The 19,206-nt window shown below is 26.0% G+C and overlaps 1 protein-coding gene across 1 annotated transcript; it reads right to left on the bottom strand.

Annotated features, from left to right (window-relative positions):
- Window positions 1-1,615: 1,615 nt before the first annotated feature.
- LOC136072001 (lysine--tRNA ligase-like) lies at window positions 1,616-17,936 on the bottom strand. Its single transcript, XM_065819248.1, has 15 exons — window positions 17,551-17,936; window positions 17,397-17,463; window positions 16,950-17,187; window positions 16,711-16,804; window positions 10,180-10,256; window positions 10,004-10,107; window positions 8,287-8,412; window positions 8,063-8,182; window positions 7,784-7,946; window positions 6,523-6,702; window positions 6,271-6,356; window positions 3,265-3,350; window positions 3,043-3,169; window positions 2,118-2,261; window positions 1,616-1,784 (listed from the first exon to the last, which is right to left on the bottom strand). The coding sequence occupies exons 1-15, from the start codon at window positions 17,694-17,696 to the stop codon at window positions 1,725-1,727; spliced, it is 1,818 nt and encodes a 605-aa protein (XP_065675320.1). The 5' UTR covers window positions 17,697-17,936; the 3' UTR covers window positions 1,616-1,724.
- Between the last annotated feature and the right edge of the window lie 1,270 nt (window positions 17,937-19,206).

Below are 19,206 nucleotides of genomic sequence, written 5' to 3'. Positions count from 1 at the left end.
ATTTGTCGCATTCCTTTATCCATTTGGTAATATCACTAACCATACCTAAAAACACAAGAAACAAAGTAATTTACTATATAAAAGTATTATGATTGAATGACAAAAAATGAGTAAAGTTATTTAATAAACTTCAGTAGTTTTTAGTTTTTTAAATTTATATTTAAGTAAAGAAAAACAAATTAAGCCAGTAAAAAGAACTTTTTAGTTTAGCTCTAGAATTGTTGAGACCAACATGTGCCCCGTGATCAGAATCATGGACATATCTAAAAGCCATCATTTTTACATGATCAGTTAAAAGAACTAGTAGTTTCTTAGATGATTTGATATAGTACAATTTACCATCTATATATATATATATATATATATATATATATATATATATATATATATATATATATATATTTTAATATTCTCAATTTTAATATTTTCAATATTAATTAATTTTCTCAATTTTATTATAAAGTTTTTATAAATAAACACATACCAAAAAGTTGAAATTTTTTTGCATATTTCAAGAAAGCTATACGCTGTGATTTAAAAAACTTAATTATTCCATCTGAAAGATACTGTTTCACATCATCAACTAAGTAAACGTGGACAGCCATTTTTATAACATATAAACTTATTATTATTGTTTTACATACCCTAATGAGACGATGAAACTTTTTTAACGCCGAATTTCACTCCCTTACGGAAACTTTTAATCAATACTGCGCACGCGCTGAACAAACTGAGTAAACTTTTTTAACGACGAACTTTTTAAACGCAACACCGCCGTCTCGCTTTCTATTTTTACGCTCTAAGGAAATTTTATTAAAACCTGGTAAACAGTTATTTCCGTTAGAAATTACATCAACAGAGCTACACCAAGTTTTCGACATGCAAATTAAGCTAAAAAAAACTAAAAAGAATTTTTTTTTTTTATTTAGGTAAAAAGCTAAATAGAGATTTTTTGTTTTTTTATTGCCCCAAGAAGACCAAACGGTTTTGTCACAGAGCACCGCAGAAGTGCATTTAGCCAGGAAGTTCACGCCTCCTTCTTTACCGTGACCCGAAAATACGCCCAGAGCTCGTTTAGAGCCTAGATCTCCTGCTTCTTAAGTAAGCGCTCTAACCACTGCGTCACGGTAAGCCATTCTTTATTAAACCTATTTTGTTTTTTTAATATTCCGCTTTTTATATATTCAATCACATGATATAGTTACTAATGCGATAATAACAAATACGAACGTTTTAAACATCTTGTACCTCATGTATTCAAAGATTTCAATTTTAATTGAATTTTTAACAGCGTAATATAATTTAATTTAATATAATTTATCTATAATTTAAGAGGAGGTTTTGATTAATTTTTGTTATAAACTAAACCTGGTGATTAAAAAAATAATACTTCAAAACAACATAAAAGTGGGAAGAAACATATAACATTAAATTATTATATTGCATTTTGATTTTTGCCATGCTGAATTTTTTTTTGCCTAATTCTGGAATTTAGTTCCAAAATTTATCAAAAAGCAATGTAACTTTTAAACTTAAGCAAAAATGCATTTTTTTTTTACCCATTATTATTGAAAACAAATATGTAACAATTCCATTAAAATAAATACTAGCTAAAAAGTGACACTAATCGATTATCTATACTTCAAAAGATACTAAAACAAATGTTTTTCACGTTTTCGAGAAGCAGTTTCACGTGATGTTTTATGTATCGACTAATTAAACGTTTACGAAGTAGTTTCACGTTTGTTGTCGTCTGGTTTCATAGCAGGAAAAAATAGCACCTCCTTTATTCAAAACAAGAAAATAAAGTTAGCATTGAGTAATAATAAAAATTCGTTTTATATATGAATAAATTGTATTTATTTAATGAACATTTTTATTCTAGAATTTATTTAGGAAATCTTTCAATACCTTTAGATAAAAATTTAGCAATTATTTAACATTTTTAGAAAATTAGAATTACTTATAAAATATACATATTTTTTGAAGTTCAATCTCAGGTTGACTTACTATTTAAAAAAACTATATTACGGATTAAATTTACCATGTTCGAAACTTTACACAATGTATAATTTATACTACTGTGATTCTCATCAAAAAGAAAAAAATTGGCCTACCTTTATATTATTAGAATCAGTAAAAAACATGCATAATCTATCGATTCCCATTCCCCAACCAGCTGTAGGCGGTAATCCATATTCTAATGCAGTACAAAAACCTTCATCATAAAACATAGATTCGTCATCTCCAGCAGCTTTATCCTTAAAAATGTAAAAAAATAATTTGAATATATTTATGTGTGCGTGATACTCTTATTGTTTTAATTAATAAAAAGTTAACAATTAACAAATTCATTATTGACATTTACCCATCTAGTTCATAACAATATATACAAATTGAAATGTATTATAAAAACCAATATTTTTAAAAGAACAGAGCAATATCAAATTATTAGAAAACCAATTACCAAATTATTTTTATTTACACTGTTTCATTAATAAAGATTCATCAGAAATGAATGATTAAACTAATAGACAATTTATACCAAAAGTTTAATTACAAAAAGTCATAAATATCTTTACTAATGTAACATTTTACACATTTGCGGAATATGTTGTCATTAGTACACTAAGAATTCTTTAGAACTATTTACTTTTTTGCAGTTGAAATAAAATTCTTATTTTAACTGATTTCTAAAAAAAATCAGTTAAAATAAGAATTTAATAATATAATATGAACTTGAATACATAAATCAATGCTCAATTTAGGTTGCCACGTAAAAAAAAAATTTATGATAAAATTTTTGATTTTTAAATTCTTTTTCATTTTTTTTCTTTCCGAGTGTAAAACGCTTGCTTTAAAAATTAAAGCTAAAAAAAATTATTCGAATTTGTTGACCTTATATAGCAGTTGTAAATAGCACATACACATTTATGGACCATAAGAAAACTTTTTAGATGATTTTGAAAAAAAAAAAAAAAAACTTAAAAAAAAAAGTTACTTTACAAATTTTGTTCTTTTACTCAACATATTCAAAACTACCTTGGCTTGGTTTGTGAACATTTGTCTTTGAATGTAAGGGTCATTTAATTCAGTGTAAGCATTGCAAATTTCTTTCCGACATACAAATAGTTCAAAACGTTCAGTTAGACCTGGTTGAGATCGATGCCTAAAGTATAATTTTGACATTTTTTAATAAGGAAAAAACAAACAAAAAAAAAACTAAGTAAAAACTGTAAGAGAAAAAATATATATATAAAGCACCATTTTGCAAGAGGACTCATAATCTGAGGATGATCCATGATAAATGTTGGGTTAATACAATGTACTTCTAAGTAATCACCTACTAACTATAAAAAAATATATCAAAAATTAAATATAGAATTAAGTTAAATGTATATTTTGAAGTGTAATGAACTTTATTAATTATAAACACAGTAAAAACAGTAACTTTTACTTTTGAGTTGACAAAACATAAAGAAATACATTTGTTAATGTACTCGATTATTTTTAAAAGAAATTTATTTATTAAATTAGATTTATAAGATAATACAAACTAATTTTATCGTTTACAAGGGTGCATAAAACGCCCCCTATTTTTCTAAAATCTTACTCATAATCTATTAACTCTCACAAAGAACCCTGATTTAGAGACTCCTTTAGTTTGAATATTACAACTAGACTTTATGTGCATAAATGCAAAAAACAATAAAATAAAATAAAAAAAGCCTTATTTGGATGACCTATAAAACTCAACCTAAATTTGAAATTTCATAAATCGTAGATTATGAGGTTTTTGATTTTCAATCAACAATTTTTGATTTTTATATTTACACATAATTAAAACATGTACTACCAATTTTCCAACCTACTAAATCGTTGAAAAGATTTTTGAAAATTTTTTTAAAATAATGTGCTTTATTGCAATTTTCCCCTGCTTCCACTTAAAGTAAAGTGAGTACACAAAATAAGTGTGAAAGTAGAAAGAACTAAAAAAGAAACAACTAAAAATAGGTACTCATTGACTTTAATTGGGAATTAAATATTAATTTTAATACATTAATACAAGATAAAATATTTCAAAGAAATTAATTTATTCCTGTGAGTATCTAATAAAATTTCAAACTTTTGATTTTGTGGTACCCATAGGATTGCGCACAGAATAACAATCAAAACTATTTGATGTTTTTTAAATGACATTATCAAATCTTTAATTTCTGCATAGTTTTTTTAATTTTCATCTAATAATTAAAAAAATAACACAGGTCAACTATCATGTTATTTAGTAGGAGGTAAAACATGTTTCTGTTAACATGCCTTAACACATATTTTACTGTGTGGACTCACTTTTTGCAGGTATGAAAAAATCATGGTGCTGATTTTTTCATACCTGCAAATAGCTTGCCAAATCAAAGCTTTTTGAGGAAACTTATAATTATTTGTGTATTAAAATTTCTTATCTGATTTTCCTCTATATTTGGAATTATAAAAAAACAGTACCAGAAATTTGCTGATGACCATACTTCATAATAGTTTCATCATCTTTAATAATTAAGAAATTTTTGAAATTTAGTTGTCATACAACTTTGTTCAATGGGTTCTTGCTTTTTTTTTAAATTTCAGAACAGTTAGGCACTTTTTTTAATTTGAAAGCTTAAAAAACATGCCTATATTAAACTTTAAAGACAAAACAATGAGAAAATCGTCATATTAATGTGCGTTCCCTTAGTGAGAGGCTTTGATTATTCAAAAAACTGTGAACCACTTTTCTAACTAGTTTTATATCTTGAAAAACCTCCTTTCCTTCATTACCAGATTTGCATTTGATTGATTTTGTTTGGGAAACACGTTAAACAACATGACTAACAATGTAGAAATTTATTTGCAACTTTTTTGCTACCAAATTGTAGCTAAATTCAGATTTTCCATAAAATTAGTGCGAAACATTTTTTTTAACGTCTTCTTTTTTGTAATTTTTAAAACTTATTTTAAATTCAATGGTAAAACTAAAATCTTTTTTTGAAATCATTAAATGTTGCCAACAAAATACAAACACAATGAAAAATATATTGACACAACCACTGAAAAAAAATACGTTATTTACTCTTTCACATTTATTTTGTGTACAAGCTTTCTTATAATTCAAAGTTTTCCCCCTGCTTCCATCTTTCCAAGTCAGAGTTATCATCTTTTAGACTTTGCCAAAAAATAGCATGCCCTACAAAGCATCTTCATAAGATATGCGACAGACTGTACTGGATTACATGTGTGTATATATATATACATATATATCTATATATACACACACACAAACACACACACACATATATTCTCCATCAGTAGGTTAATCAGGAAGCTACATATATACATACATATATGTATACATACATATATACATACATACATACATAAATGTATATATGTATGCATACATATATATATACATATATTATATATATATATATACATGTATGCATGAATATGTAGCTTCCTGATAAACTTAATGATGGAGAAACATAATGTTGACACACACACACACACGTCAGGGTGTCCCAAAAAACAACAAATTTGAAAAAAATATGATGCCACCCCCTTAATGTGTTCTATATGATATATATAAAAAAAAAACTAGATTAAAAATTTTATTAATTAAAAAATATTTTTTGGGGATCCTCAATACCATTAAACATTTAACGAGTTCCTAATATTATCAACAAATTTTTTTTTTAAAAGTGTTGATTTTTCAAATCCTATTGGATCTCAAATAAAGCGATTATCCTGTCTAAAATGATAATTATATTAATTATAACATTTGAGACTTAACAGGATAATCGCTTACTAACATTACTAGATAATTAGTAAATGTTAATAATACTGACAGTAACAAACAATTTTTTTTTTGGTGTGGTAGTAGAGCACTCACTTCATAAGCCAGAAGTTCTGAGTTCGATCCCGACCACGCCCCTTGTAGTACTGCGCTCAACCTGTTTCTCCGCGCAGCGGCCTTGTTTGTCAAGGTTCGTGTATTGAAGTTATAGAGTTGAGAGAGGGTTATAACCACAATTAAGTAGTCACTTCAATTGTGGGGAGGTGAATTTAAGAAAAAAAAATCTATGCAAAATAATAACTCGATAAAAGATAAAAACATGATAATACAATATTAAACTTTCAGAATAGATTTCAGAACAGATTCCAGAATTTTTAGGAATTAATGCTAAAAGGGGCGTAATTTAATTTTTTAAACTTTTATTATTTGGATAATTTACTTACTTTATCAAGAAGACGCGAAACAGTACGTGGTGGACTGCATTCAACTCCATTTTTAATACATAATTCATCAAAATATTTGCGTGCCTCTTGAGAAAAAATTTAAAAACAAAATTAAGTATTAGTAGTTAAATAAATTAATATTAATTATAAATAAATAAATTAAAAGAAATAAAATTATTTAGAGATTAAAACTATATATAATTTATTACTAAATAATTTTTAAATTTTACAAATTATAAGCATATTAAATACCTTCAGTGTTTAGATCAAAATTTGGAAATGTTACATTTAGAACCTTTTGAAGTTCAGCTAACATAGAAATTCTTCTAAAAGGTGGTGTAAAGTCTATTTCCCATTCTTCGCCCTCAGCCTCATCAGTACGCTCAGGATGATACTTGAGTTTATAGGTACCAAATAGTGATTTAACCATACCTAACGAATTAGTAACAAACCTTAATTTTAGAACAAGAAAAAAAAAAAGCTTCAAAATACAAGAGCAAATTTTAAAAAACTGAATAAAAACTTTTTAACTTTTTTACTTTGTTATATTTGTTTGTAGTTTTTGTTACTTTTGTTTATAAATACTATACTTAAATTATAAATATTATATTTAAATTTAATATATACTTTGTTATACTTTATACTCAAGCACAAACACATTAAAAAAGGAAAAAATTAAATTAAACTTGAACTTTCAAATTTAACCACATCTTTAGATATTATTATAAAGAAAAGAAAAATAAAAAAAAAAGGAACCACTTTCAACCAATATGGTCAATAACAAAAAACATACAAACATACAAAAATATAATTAAAATATATCTATTTTGCTTTCAAAAATTTTTTTTATCAGACAAAATAACATCATGTAAATAAACTTTAATTTTTAAAAATGTTATACTAAATTTGCTAATTTTTAATTTTATTATATATTTTTTTTTTTTATATTTTCAATTTTTTATTTTATTTTAACTCCTAATGTCTTTAATATTGTATTTTCTTGTAGTCTTAAAATCTTTGGTTAAACTTTTGTATATTCTGCTTGTTTATTACAGAAAATATCAAAATAAATAAAAAGGATCTTTGGTTTAACATAAAAAACTAAAAATTTTATGTTAAAATGCTTTTTATTGAATGTAAGAAAATCGTGTAATAAAACCAAAGCTTAAAAAAATTCCATTAAATTTTTTATTAGAATAATATTTTTTTAATAAAAATCTTATTGAGGAAACTCTCAAAGATAGTACCTTATTAAAAACAAATATAATCACGAAGAGTTTGCGCATTAATCTATTAATTTTAAGGTTTCATTTATTAAATTTAAATATATAAATAAATAAATTAAAGAAAATAATTATCAAAACTAAAAAATCGATTTTATTAAAAGATTAAAACAATCTATCTAAAAAAAATTTACTAAGTCATCTAATAAATCTATAAAAGGTCATCAATTAAATCAAAGAAAATGTTATCATGCATGTAATAAAACAATTTAGAATAAAAATATATATACCTGAGAGCATCTTTTCAGTAATTTCAATCACATCATTATAATCAGCATATGCCATATAAAATTCGCATGTTGTAAATTCAGGATTATGAGTCATATCTATTCCTTCATTGCGGAATTGACGCCCTATTTCATAAACTCTGTCGATTCCTCCTACAACAAGCATCTAAAAGGAAATTTTAGAGAATAAATTTTTTATCATGTAAAATAACTTACAGATTAAAATTTAATACACTACAACTTTATACTTTAATTACATATATAGATTTACAGATTACCTACCTTATGGTACAGCTCAGGGGCAACACGAAGAAACAAATCCATATTTAAGTCATTATGATGTGTAATAAAAGGTTTAGCTGTTGCTCCACCAGGTATCATGTTCATCATAGGTGTTTCTATCTGCACACAAAGTAAAATCAGTTTTAAAGTTTTAATAACTTAAGTCAAATTGAACAAGATAATGAACTTTTTTATAGATCTAATCACAATAGCAAAAGAATTACCTCTAAAAAACCCAACTGATCAAGATATTTTCTAACATAATTTATTATTCGACTGCGTGTATAAAATTTTTGTCTCACTTGTTCATTTAAAATTATATCTAAATATCTCTGTCGAAATCGAGTCTCCTAAAAAATTATGCATTGTAAATATTACAATTTATAATGCATTACAAGTATTATAAATAAATATTATAAAGAAAGTAAATTTAAAAAGTCAAGGTAACAAATCAAGTAAGCAGTATAAACTTGAGTTTATACTTCTTACTTGATTTTTTTTTTTTTTAATTATAAATAATTTTACACAAATATGTATATACAACCCTTTGAATTAGGAAAAATGTGGACCTCAATCTTTTAGAAGTCGGAGTCAAGTTGGCAAAAAAAATTTCATACAAAGATCTTAACATAAAACATAGAAATAATTCAAACACTTTTAGATAGGCAGTTAGGTCGGCATTGCCAAATGCCCCCCCAATTCTGATAATAAATAAAAGCCCCTAAGGCTTTTATTTATTTATTGGTTAGCAATTTTGTGTAGAGAGTGATACGCTTTTGGTTTTTGCTTTGCAATAATTTTTTAAATACCTTTTTAGGCAATTAGTTAAGTTTGTAGAGTAAATTTATACCTACAAAATTAAATTTAATAATTACCAAAATGTAACAGGTTAAACTCGTGAGACTATTTAAAGTAAAAGTAGAAATATGTATTAAAGTACCCCACCAATGGGGTATTTTGATACAAATTATAGCATTACTTAAAAAGTAAATAAAAAATATAAAACCTAGAGAAAATGCTGATTTTTACTAAAAAGACAAACAAATTAATAATTATAACCCAAATAATGCATCTAAAGGTCTAAATCACATTTTAGGAATCCAGATAATATATTGTTTTAAATGTCATTCTTAAGCGTCAACAAATACTGGTTTTGTATTGAAACTGAATCGCCTAGTATTATATTTACATAGATCTTTTGAAAATTGAATGCAAATATTAAAACAAAATAATTTTTAGAACTGTTTGGCACAATTGAGTACTACTCTACAGTTATAATTGTAACTGTTTCACCATATGAAAGTGGTTGTCACAACTCTTAAGATTTCTTCACAATTATGATGTTTCATGGTGATTTATTTCTAAAAAACATTCCCTGAGTTTTCCCTGATTTTAAAGATTTTCAAAAAAAGTTCCCTGAATTTTCTAGGTATTTCCTGACTTTTAAGAATTTAAAAACATTTCCATGGTTTTCCCTGAGTACCATGAACCCTGAATATTATGCAACTCTGAGGTTCGAATTACATAATTGGATTTTTCCAAAGTAATTATAGTCATGTTGCAAAGGTGGATTTCCACTTTCTAGCTGAGCTGGTGATGCAAAACCATCTATTGATGTTTCTCAACTCAAGTAGTAAGGCTTAAGGCTTTAATTATGTCTTTTTAAAGAAATAAGTTAAGCATCATAGACTAAGTGGTAGCCTTTGAACTTGAACACTTGATAAGTTAAGAAGACGCTTGACTTGTAATAATGACACTTGGTAAGCTAGCAAGATATCTAATCAAGATATTTAAAAAAACGTTATATTAACTGCATTCAGATGTCAGATTTATTTAGAAGCCACACATGCCAAGTGTTAGTTATTAAACCATTGTTTTTAAATACAAAACTGTTGAGTATGTAAACTTGAATGCATTAACTATAATTAATTAATAAATTACCTTGTCTTTTAATCCAAAATGCAAATGAGGAAGCATATGCAAACAAGGAGAAAGAAGTTCAATATTTGTTGGCTGTATACTTAGCTCACCTTTTTTTGATTTTCCTAAAAAAATACAAAACCATATTTTTATTTACTTTTAGTACTAAAAACGATTTTAAAAAACTTTCTTATTACCTGGGCGCCCAGTAACCCCAACAATATCTCCTCTTCTAAGTTTACCATGAATTGCAGCAAAATCTTGTTCAGAAGATCTAATCAAATTTATCTTTAAACTTTGATTTATATTTAAAATTAGTTAAAATAATAAAAACTTTCATGATTTAAAAATTAGTAAAATAAAAACCTATCATTAATATGAATGCATATGAAACAAAATATATTAATGAAAAAATATGACAAAAAAAATATGATATTAATACATATATATATATAATATTTATATAAAAGTGTTATACAAAATTTCTAAATTAAAATAGAATAAATTGAAATTTCATTGATGCACAGATGATACCGATGTTGGGTAAATTTATGTTAGCAAAACAGCATACTAATTCAATGTTTATATTTCAACACACCCAACCAATTACATCAAGATCATCTTTTCAACAACAAAAAATGCTGAAATTCTTTTAGAAATAACCTATATCAGGAGAAAATCTATGATTTTTCTAACCAATTAGCAAAACTTAAAGGTTAAAAATTAAAGGTTAAAACTCTTGATAAAAACTTACTTATTGTTTTATTATTTTATTATCTCCACTTTTTACATTTCAAAACTGGTTTATATATTCAGAATTAAACTTATTTGCCATTTTAAATCTATTTTTATTGCAGCACCATCCTTTCTTTCATTTTTATTATATTCATATATTTTTGTTGTCACATTGTTTAAACCATATTGTTTTCTTTAATTTTATTTCTTTTATTATTTTCTTAGCATCCACTGTGTTTTGTAACTTACGCTCATCAGGTTGATTTTTTGAACAAATTAATTGCACTCCATGTTATAAAAGTTCTTTTGCCAAAAAATGGCTAATGAATCCATTTAATAATAAAGTATATTTATAATTTTGAATATCTACCCATATTAATTGCAAACTTATATACAATATAGTGGATTGTCTAATGTAATATAGTAGATTATGGTCTTAAAGGTAGATTATTTGAAAACCACAAGTAAATCTAATTATATTGGTTGTTATACCTACATACCTACATACACAAATATATATAATCTACTATAGTGTATATAGATATATATTTGCTGACTTTAATTAAATTTTTATAACTAAACAGTTATAAATATTTTTTAAATGTTCAAAAAGAAAAAAGAAAGTTTAATATATATATATATATATATATATATATATATATATATATATATATATATATATATATATATATATATAAATGAAAAAAAGTGCAACTATTTAATAAATATAATACCACCTTGCCTACTAGAGAGAGGATAGTTGGCTGAATAAAAAGAAAAACCTAATTGTTTTGTTTAAGGTTGTTTGATTAAATATAAATCTTTTAAATATATCATTATTCTTTTCATATTCATAAAATTCATATAAAGGTTTAAAAAAAAAGGAAAACTGAGATGAAAATTAAAGCAATTTTTTTTGATTATTTTTAATAAGGAGCAGTTTTAAAATTTTAAATGAATTAAAAATTAAACTTCAATTAAATAATGATCATTTATAATTTTTTGTTTAAATTTTTTTTGTTAAATAAAAATTCAAACAAAAAAATTTATTTTTGATAAAATTTGGGTTTAGAAAAGATAATCTATCGCTAAATGGTGACTTTAAAATTAAAAAGTAAGTTCACAGGAATTGCAGAAATCAGTGAAAAAAGATTTTTCACTAATTTCCTTTTATAAGAATAAATTAAGTGAACATGGAAAGAAACTGTAAAATATTTACTATTCATAGAGCATTAAAAAAACTTCATTTTTATAAAAAATACAAGTTGGCTTTAAATGATAATAAATAGAATATGATGGGGTAATATTGGTCTATGGGTAATGTAGGTCTAATCAACATTTATCAGTTTTACAAAAGAAAGGCTTTATGTAAATGCTAAATTTTCGTGTTATAGGTGGTTAAAACAGCTCTTTATATTTTAATTATCAGCTTACAAGACGAATTCCTAAGAATATTTTTTATTCAAAATGGTGCAACCATTTATATCAAGTATATTTTTGAGTCAAAATGGTGCATACATTTATTATTAATTTATAAACAACTGAGTTTTATTTGGGATAAAAATCAAAAGCCACTTCAAGCCCTAAGTTTTAACAACCACTAAACTGAGTTTTAGAGCTGTAGCCTATTAGAAAATAACAGAATGAGTAACATAGCTACTACTTATTTTAGTATGTTACTTTACTTTACTTGAGCCCAAGGGAACACAAGTTAAATAGCATAGCTACTTTAGGGGACACAAGTAAAAATCCATAGGTAGAGCCAAGATGACTGTCATAGGAAAGAAACAATGTAAAACAGGTTTTCATCTATGGATTAATTACATGTCAATTGACCCAGGCCATGTCACCAAACATCTCAGATTTTGCTGAACTTTATACAGTTGAGAGTGCTTAGTAAATTAGGAATTCCTTGAAAACTGCAGCCTCTGACTCCAAGAAGATCCTAAAATATGATTATTTTACTTTTAGCCAAATATTGGTCAAGCCCCTTATTGTTCCCTCAAAATTGCAGCGTTTATTTAGAGGTTTCAAATCACTAACTTTAAAAATAATTGATCTTTTCACTTAAAAGTTTGTACCTGTCTATTTTCAGGGGTGACGAAAATGATCAATAATACAAAAAAAATATCATAAAGTACCTGTAATTATCAATTTAAATAAATTGGGCAATTTTAGATATACATGTTTTTAATGCCCAAGAAACTAACGTGACCTTGATAATATCAACATAAGGAAAAAAAAAAAAAATTTACATATCCTTATTTATTGATCTTTCAGAAAACATAAGGATTTTGATCTGCAAGTATATGGATTTCCATATATGGATAATGAGACAAAGATCCTACTTTTTTGTAGCAGAATCTTGCAATATATTTTCTACTATCTTCCAGACAAACTGGAGTTCTGAAAAATTCAGCATTTCTGTTGTCCTAATGAACATGTGTTAAAATAGTTTTCAGGATAGACTATCAGAGGGTCCATAAGGCCAGGGCACCAGGTGCCATGCCACAGTTATTTTCTCTAAAAACAAATTTTTTTATTCAGATTTTAACTAAGTAAAGATAACATTAAAATTATTGTTTCAAAATTTTTTACGGTTTATACTTGTTTTATTTAACTATTTACAAAATACAATATAAAAAAAATAAAGTGTTGTTACAGGTGGATCAATCATATAAATTCTGGGTTAAATTAATGCCAGCTCCTATTTCCAGGAATTATTCTACTTTTTAAATCTTTTCATGATGATGGCAGATTGTTAAAAGTTTATCATCTGTTGATTCAAATTTCCAAACTAATTCTTCTCTGGCATCTTCTCTATAACAATCAAGTCTCTTTAAACCAGTCTTTCTACAATAAATTAGTTTATGACAAGTATCATTTAAGAGTTTTCCAAAATCACATGAATCCATTTCTACTGTAAAACTAACTACTAAGTTGCATTTCAGATTAAATTAATGAGAAAACAATATTAAATAAAAAGTAAATAAAATTATTAAATCAAATTAACACCATGTAATTAATATAATTAATTAGCATAGTATAATTATATAATTAAAGCAATAAACACCATTGATGTTGATGTTTTTTTGTTGCTGTTAAATAGTTCTTATTTGATAAAACAACCCAATGATAACATTTGAGATTAAAATATCAGTTAAATAATTATTTTACCAGGTGATAATTTTCTTTTTTATTGAAGTAATATTTTTTGTTTTTTTACAGTTGGTTTTTAGTTAATTAAACAATTTGCTGTTAACATTTAAGCATTAAAAAGTATCAACTTTTTTAAATTTCAAAAGTTTAAATTGTTTAATGTAAAATTCTGTTAAAATCATTATTTTGTGTGAATGACTGTTTTTAGTTTGTATACATGCAAATCAAAATCTTAATCAAAATTTGTTTTTAATTCTGTATACATGCAAATCAAAATCTTAAAATGAAAAAGATCATTAAATGAAGAATGATCAAAAACCGAATGGAACAAATATAAACCAACAAATTTTTTGAAGACAATAATTTTAAATAAACTTTACTTTGTTAAAGTTGGAAAAAAAAGTGGAGCATGGCCCCCAGTGCCCCGGCCTCATAGATTCTCTGGTTGTCTGCCCTGGAAACAATTTTAACACATGCTTATCAGGACTACACTGAAAATACTGAAATTTTCAGAACTCTAGTTTGCCTGGAAAGTAGTTAAAAATCTATCGCAAGATTCCGCATCAAAAAATTGGGGCAAAAGACCTAACCCCCCTGGTGTTTTGGGCCCTGGAAACAACCTCAACATGTACGTTTAATGACACTACAAATACACTAGAAATGCCAAAAGATTCAGAGCTCCATCTAGTCTGAAAAGTAATGAAAAATCAATTGCAATATATTGCTACAAAAAAGTGGGGATCGTGCACCCGCTATCTATATATCGAAATCCATATAGTTGCAGATCAAGGTCCTTATATTTTCTGAAAGACCAATAAATATAGAATGTATAAAATATTTTTTTTGATATCATCAAGGCCACATAGGTTTTTTGGGCATCAAAATCAGGTATATAAAAAATTGCCTAAATTTATTTAAATTGAGGTATAATTGAGGTATTTAATAATAATATTTTATCTTGCATTTCCAATCATTTCATTGGATTTATCACCCCTGAAAATAGCAAGGTACAATTTTTAAGTAAAAAGATCAAATATTCTTTTAAATTTATGTAAATTAAAACCTCTAAATAAATGGAGCACTTCTGAGGGGAAAAGAGAGGCCAATATCTACTAAAAGTAAAATGGTCATATTTCTGGATCTTCCTGTAGCTCAAGGAAAAATTTTACAGGAATTTTTTTTTTACTAAGTACTCTCAACTGCATAAAAATCAGCAAAATTTGAAATATAGCGAGACATTTTTAAAAATTTCTAGGCCATTGAACTTGGAATTATGGAATGGATTCTATGCCTATCCATTGGATAAAGAAGAATCACAAAACTGGACAAACAGAAACTGCATACCACTTAAGGTTATGCCTAGAATTTCTTTAATAAGACAGTAGCCAACATCCAATTAACATCTGCTCAAGCTAATAATTTTTTACGAGCTGACAGGGAAAAAATTGAACTTTTGTGAGAGCCATAAATTGCTCCTGTTAACCGTTTTAGGGGATTTTGGGCAAGAGCGAGAGCTCTTGCTTCCTGTTGAGGTGTGTATATATACACACACACATATATACACACACACACACACACACACACACACACACACACACACACACACACACACACACCATAGCTGTCCAGACCAGTATAATATGAGTCTTTACCCAAAATAACCATTTCTATACTTCTATTCCATACACTTATTCCTTATTTACTTATTATTTTAATATTGAAAAGAAGAAGATATAAGTGATTATAAGAGATTTTTAAAATAGTTTGTTTTTCTCTTACATGCATAATTCTAATAGCTCAGTCACTGTCAGCAGTGTCATTTTGCAAGGGTTCAAATCCCCTTAACACAATGCAAATAAAATTTTTCCACCCCTTTACATAATACATTTTTAATTTTTTCAACCTGACCATATATATTTAAAGAAAAATAATTAATAAAATAAGTTTTTAACTTTTTACTAGCTACAAGCATTTTATTTATTTATTTTTTGCCTATACATTAGCACTTTCTGAAGTAGGTAGCAGGACGGGCTTTTATTTCTTTATTAAGTTTCAAATTTTAGTAGCTTCTGTTGATTTTCTGCATTATTATTCTGATTGATATTTAGTTTAAAAAGTACTATTAAAAATAAATCAGCTTTGTAAACAATAATAACACAACCAATACAACAAAATTCATTGATTTTAGAAAGCAAACGTTTGCCTCAAACTATTAAGCAACAAAAAAACTTAATTTAATTAAAAAACAACTAAGTTGCTAAACTTATATACCAACAATTTTACAAACAATTTCAAATTCATTATACAAAAGTTTAGTAAGAATAATTACAAACAAAATTTTAAAGCGCTGATATACAAAAGACATTGTTAAACAGAAATTAACTAAATTAATGTTTTAGGTAAAAAGAAACAAAGAGAATTTTACTCAACTAAATGACGAATCACAAAATAATAAGTTTTGGGTAGGTGAGACAAGAAATGATAGATATTTTAAGCAACAACAAATAGAAAGTGGCAAATAAAACTTTTCAATAACGAGAAAAAGATTTGTGATTAACTGCTATAACAGGACCAAACATATCAAATATATTTACATAGTACTTTTCCACAGAAAAAAAGACATCACTGTAATACCTTGACTCAAATAAGAAAGCAAATAACATAAATATTTAAGTATGTATTATAAATAAATATGGAAATAAAGTTGATATAGTTTAATATTATAGAAATTAATTATAACACAATAATTCAATTAATTGCAAGAAACTATTAAAAAGATTGAAATCAGATTATTTTTGTTGCTAGGATAATTGAACAACTTTATAACTACTCACTTGTGATCAGCCATGATTTGAATTTTAACTCCTTCACCACGAAGATCATAAAAAATTAGTTTAGGACCAGAAATACGCTTAGCATGAATTCTTCCTATATTTAATAAGATTATTAATTTTAAACTTTGTTTTAAGATACATAAAATGAATTTCTAAATAAGTATATGAAAATTAAAAAGACTGATACATGAACTGATAATTCAATTAAAAATAAACTTGTGAAAAGTTTTTCTTATCACCTGCAACACTAACTTTTTCTTCACTCCATGAACCTGACTCAATAATTTTGTACTTTTCAATATATTCAGTTAATGATATTGAAACATGAAATTTGTGAGGATAAGGATTTTCTCCTTTCTTTTTCCACGTTGCAACTGATTGTTGACGAATTTTATAGTACTGATTTGGGTCAAGAATTTCTTCATCTTCAATTACACCTTCCTCTGATTTCGGTTTCACGTCACTGCTCTCTGAAGACTGAAAGAATTTTTCGAATATAATTGTTTATCGGTAATTTTATTTAACATAGCAAATATATCAAAATAATAATTTAATCTACTACTACATAATTTAATTACTTGCAATAGTATAAAACTTTTAGTAGTAAGAATTTCCTACAACTTTCTTTCTAATAAAAAAAAATATTATCCAAGATTAAAATGCAAAAAAAATAAATTTTTTATCACCTTAATAGCTAATTTTTCTAACTTTTCTTTAGCTTTTTGCTCAGCTTTAAGCCTTCTTTTTAGTTCACTAGAAATGTTAATTTCACAAAATAAAAAAAAGGACGACGTGTAAACAATATCGATGAACTAATTTTCAGCCAAAAAAAAAAAATACTTTTTGCTTAACTGCTCTTCTGACATATTGAGTAAAGAAGAATTAACTTTGAGTGAAATAGAGGAAGTAATACTTCTTGAAATCTTGTTGGAGCAGAAACGGAGACAATGCGAAGAAAATCCGATAAAAGGAATTCTCAATCGCATAACAAGAAAATTGTACCCTAGTGTGTAAGCGTGGATAGATGATGCAATATTTTAAAAACAAAAAAGATCACTACAAACTTGGACACATGCGATTTCATTCAATGGCTTTGTTTATTGATTTAGGATATTATTTAGTAGTTTGATTGGGTCGTTTTCGTCACTAATGCTATTGATGTTTCGGTTTAGTTCTATTTAACAACTTAATTTAAAAAAAAAGCCTACTAAGACATAAATTATCAAACTCGTTGCGACATTATAAAGTAAAAGTATCTTAGCAATCAACGATTGAAAAATTCACAAGCTTTGTAGTGTTGTCTTTTCTCATTAACTTTAATTTGCAGCATTATTTGTCATTGATGAGTATTACTTTATTCAATTGATATTTATTAAAAACTTGTTGTTTTGTATTGTGCGTATATGAACTTTAGAAACATAAAAATATATCAACAAGTTAATGGGTTCGCCCTAAATAGGGCAACTCTAGATATTGAACCATCATAGAAAGACTGGACTGGTATCACTAAATCCAATCCAAAGCTGTACTTTTCATAGTGTAATCTCTTTTGGCAATTTCTTTTTTTAAATATATAAATATAACTTTACTGAGCTTGTTTTTATAAACATTTATAATAATATATTTATAGTAATATATTTAAAAAAAAACTATTATTATCATCATTTTTAACTAATTTATTTTCAACAATTCTGATCCCCTTTTTTTTTCCTAACTTATATTAGTTATAAATTAGAATGAAGAAAAAAAGAAGTGTTGTTCGAATTTACTGACTAAAAGTCGCCAAATTGAAATTCTAATATTAAAAGTTAGTCGACTTTTAATAGTCGATTCAACCGAATATTTTGTACTAATCGACTTAAAGTTGATTTAGTCGAATATATTCTTATCATCTTTACACCTTTTCATTCAATTTAATTTCATACAGCCTTTTTAAGCTAAATTGGTATTCTGGTGTTTTTAAGCTAACTTGGTGTTCTGGTGTTTTTAAGCTAACTTGGTGTTCTGGGGCAAAATTAAATCTGAATGTCATCTAAACAAACACATTTACAATGCGATTGTAAGAATGAGTAAAAAATGTCACAAAAAACTATTTTATTTGATAATTTTATCGTTAGTCATTCAAACAAACCTGCCCCTTTATTTTTTAGATGCCAACAGTACAATTATTAATTTGAATTAAATTTTATTTTTTGTACCCTTTAGGAAGAAAATTCAAGATGTGGAAGTGAAAGATTCAAGTGCAAATAACTTTTACTTCCAAGAACATTTTTTTAATTTTAGTGCGGCCTATTAGTTGAATTTTAACTAAAGGATGCAAAAATTCCCCTTCGCCGTGACCCATGCAGGTGCCTAATATACATTTCATAATTATCATTATTAGATTTTTTAAATTAAAAAAAAAAAGTTTTCTAATAATGCTAAAAATAGCGAGCGTTTTATTAGATAATAGGACTAAGCGAAACGAGGTAAGAACGACAGGCATTTTATTAGAAA

This window comes from Hydra vulgaris, chromosome 15, assembly GCF_038396675.1.
Source record: "Hydra vulgaris chromosome 15, alternate assembly HydraT2T_AEP".
Taxonomy (NCBI): domain Eukaryota; kingdom Metazoa; phylum Cnidaria; class Hydrozoa; order Anthoathecata; family Hydridae; genus Hydra; species Hydra vulgaris.
The sequence above is the reverse complement of the archived record's forward strand: the minus strand, read 5'-3'. Positions and strand labels throughout refer to the sequence as shown.

Bases quoted from the DNA above. Each gene is read 5' to 3' on its own strand.
- LOC136072001 (XM_065819248.1), bottom strand. From the start codon at position 17,696: ATGCGATTGAGAATTCCTTTTATCGGATTTTCTTCGCATTGTCTCCGT. The intron at 17,188-17,396 runs GTGATAAAAAAT...AAATTCTTTCAG, and splicing joins TAGAAAAATTAGCTATTAAG to TCTTCAGAGAGCAGTGACGT. The intron at 8,183-8,286 runs GTAATTCTTTTG...CTTTGTGTGCAG, and splicing joins ATCAGTTGGGTTTTTTAGAG to ATAGAAACACCTATGATGAA.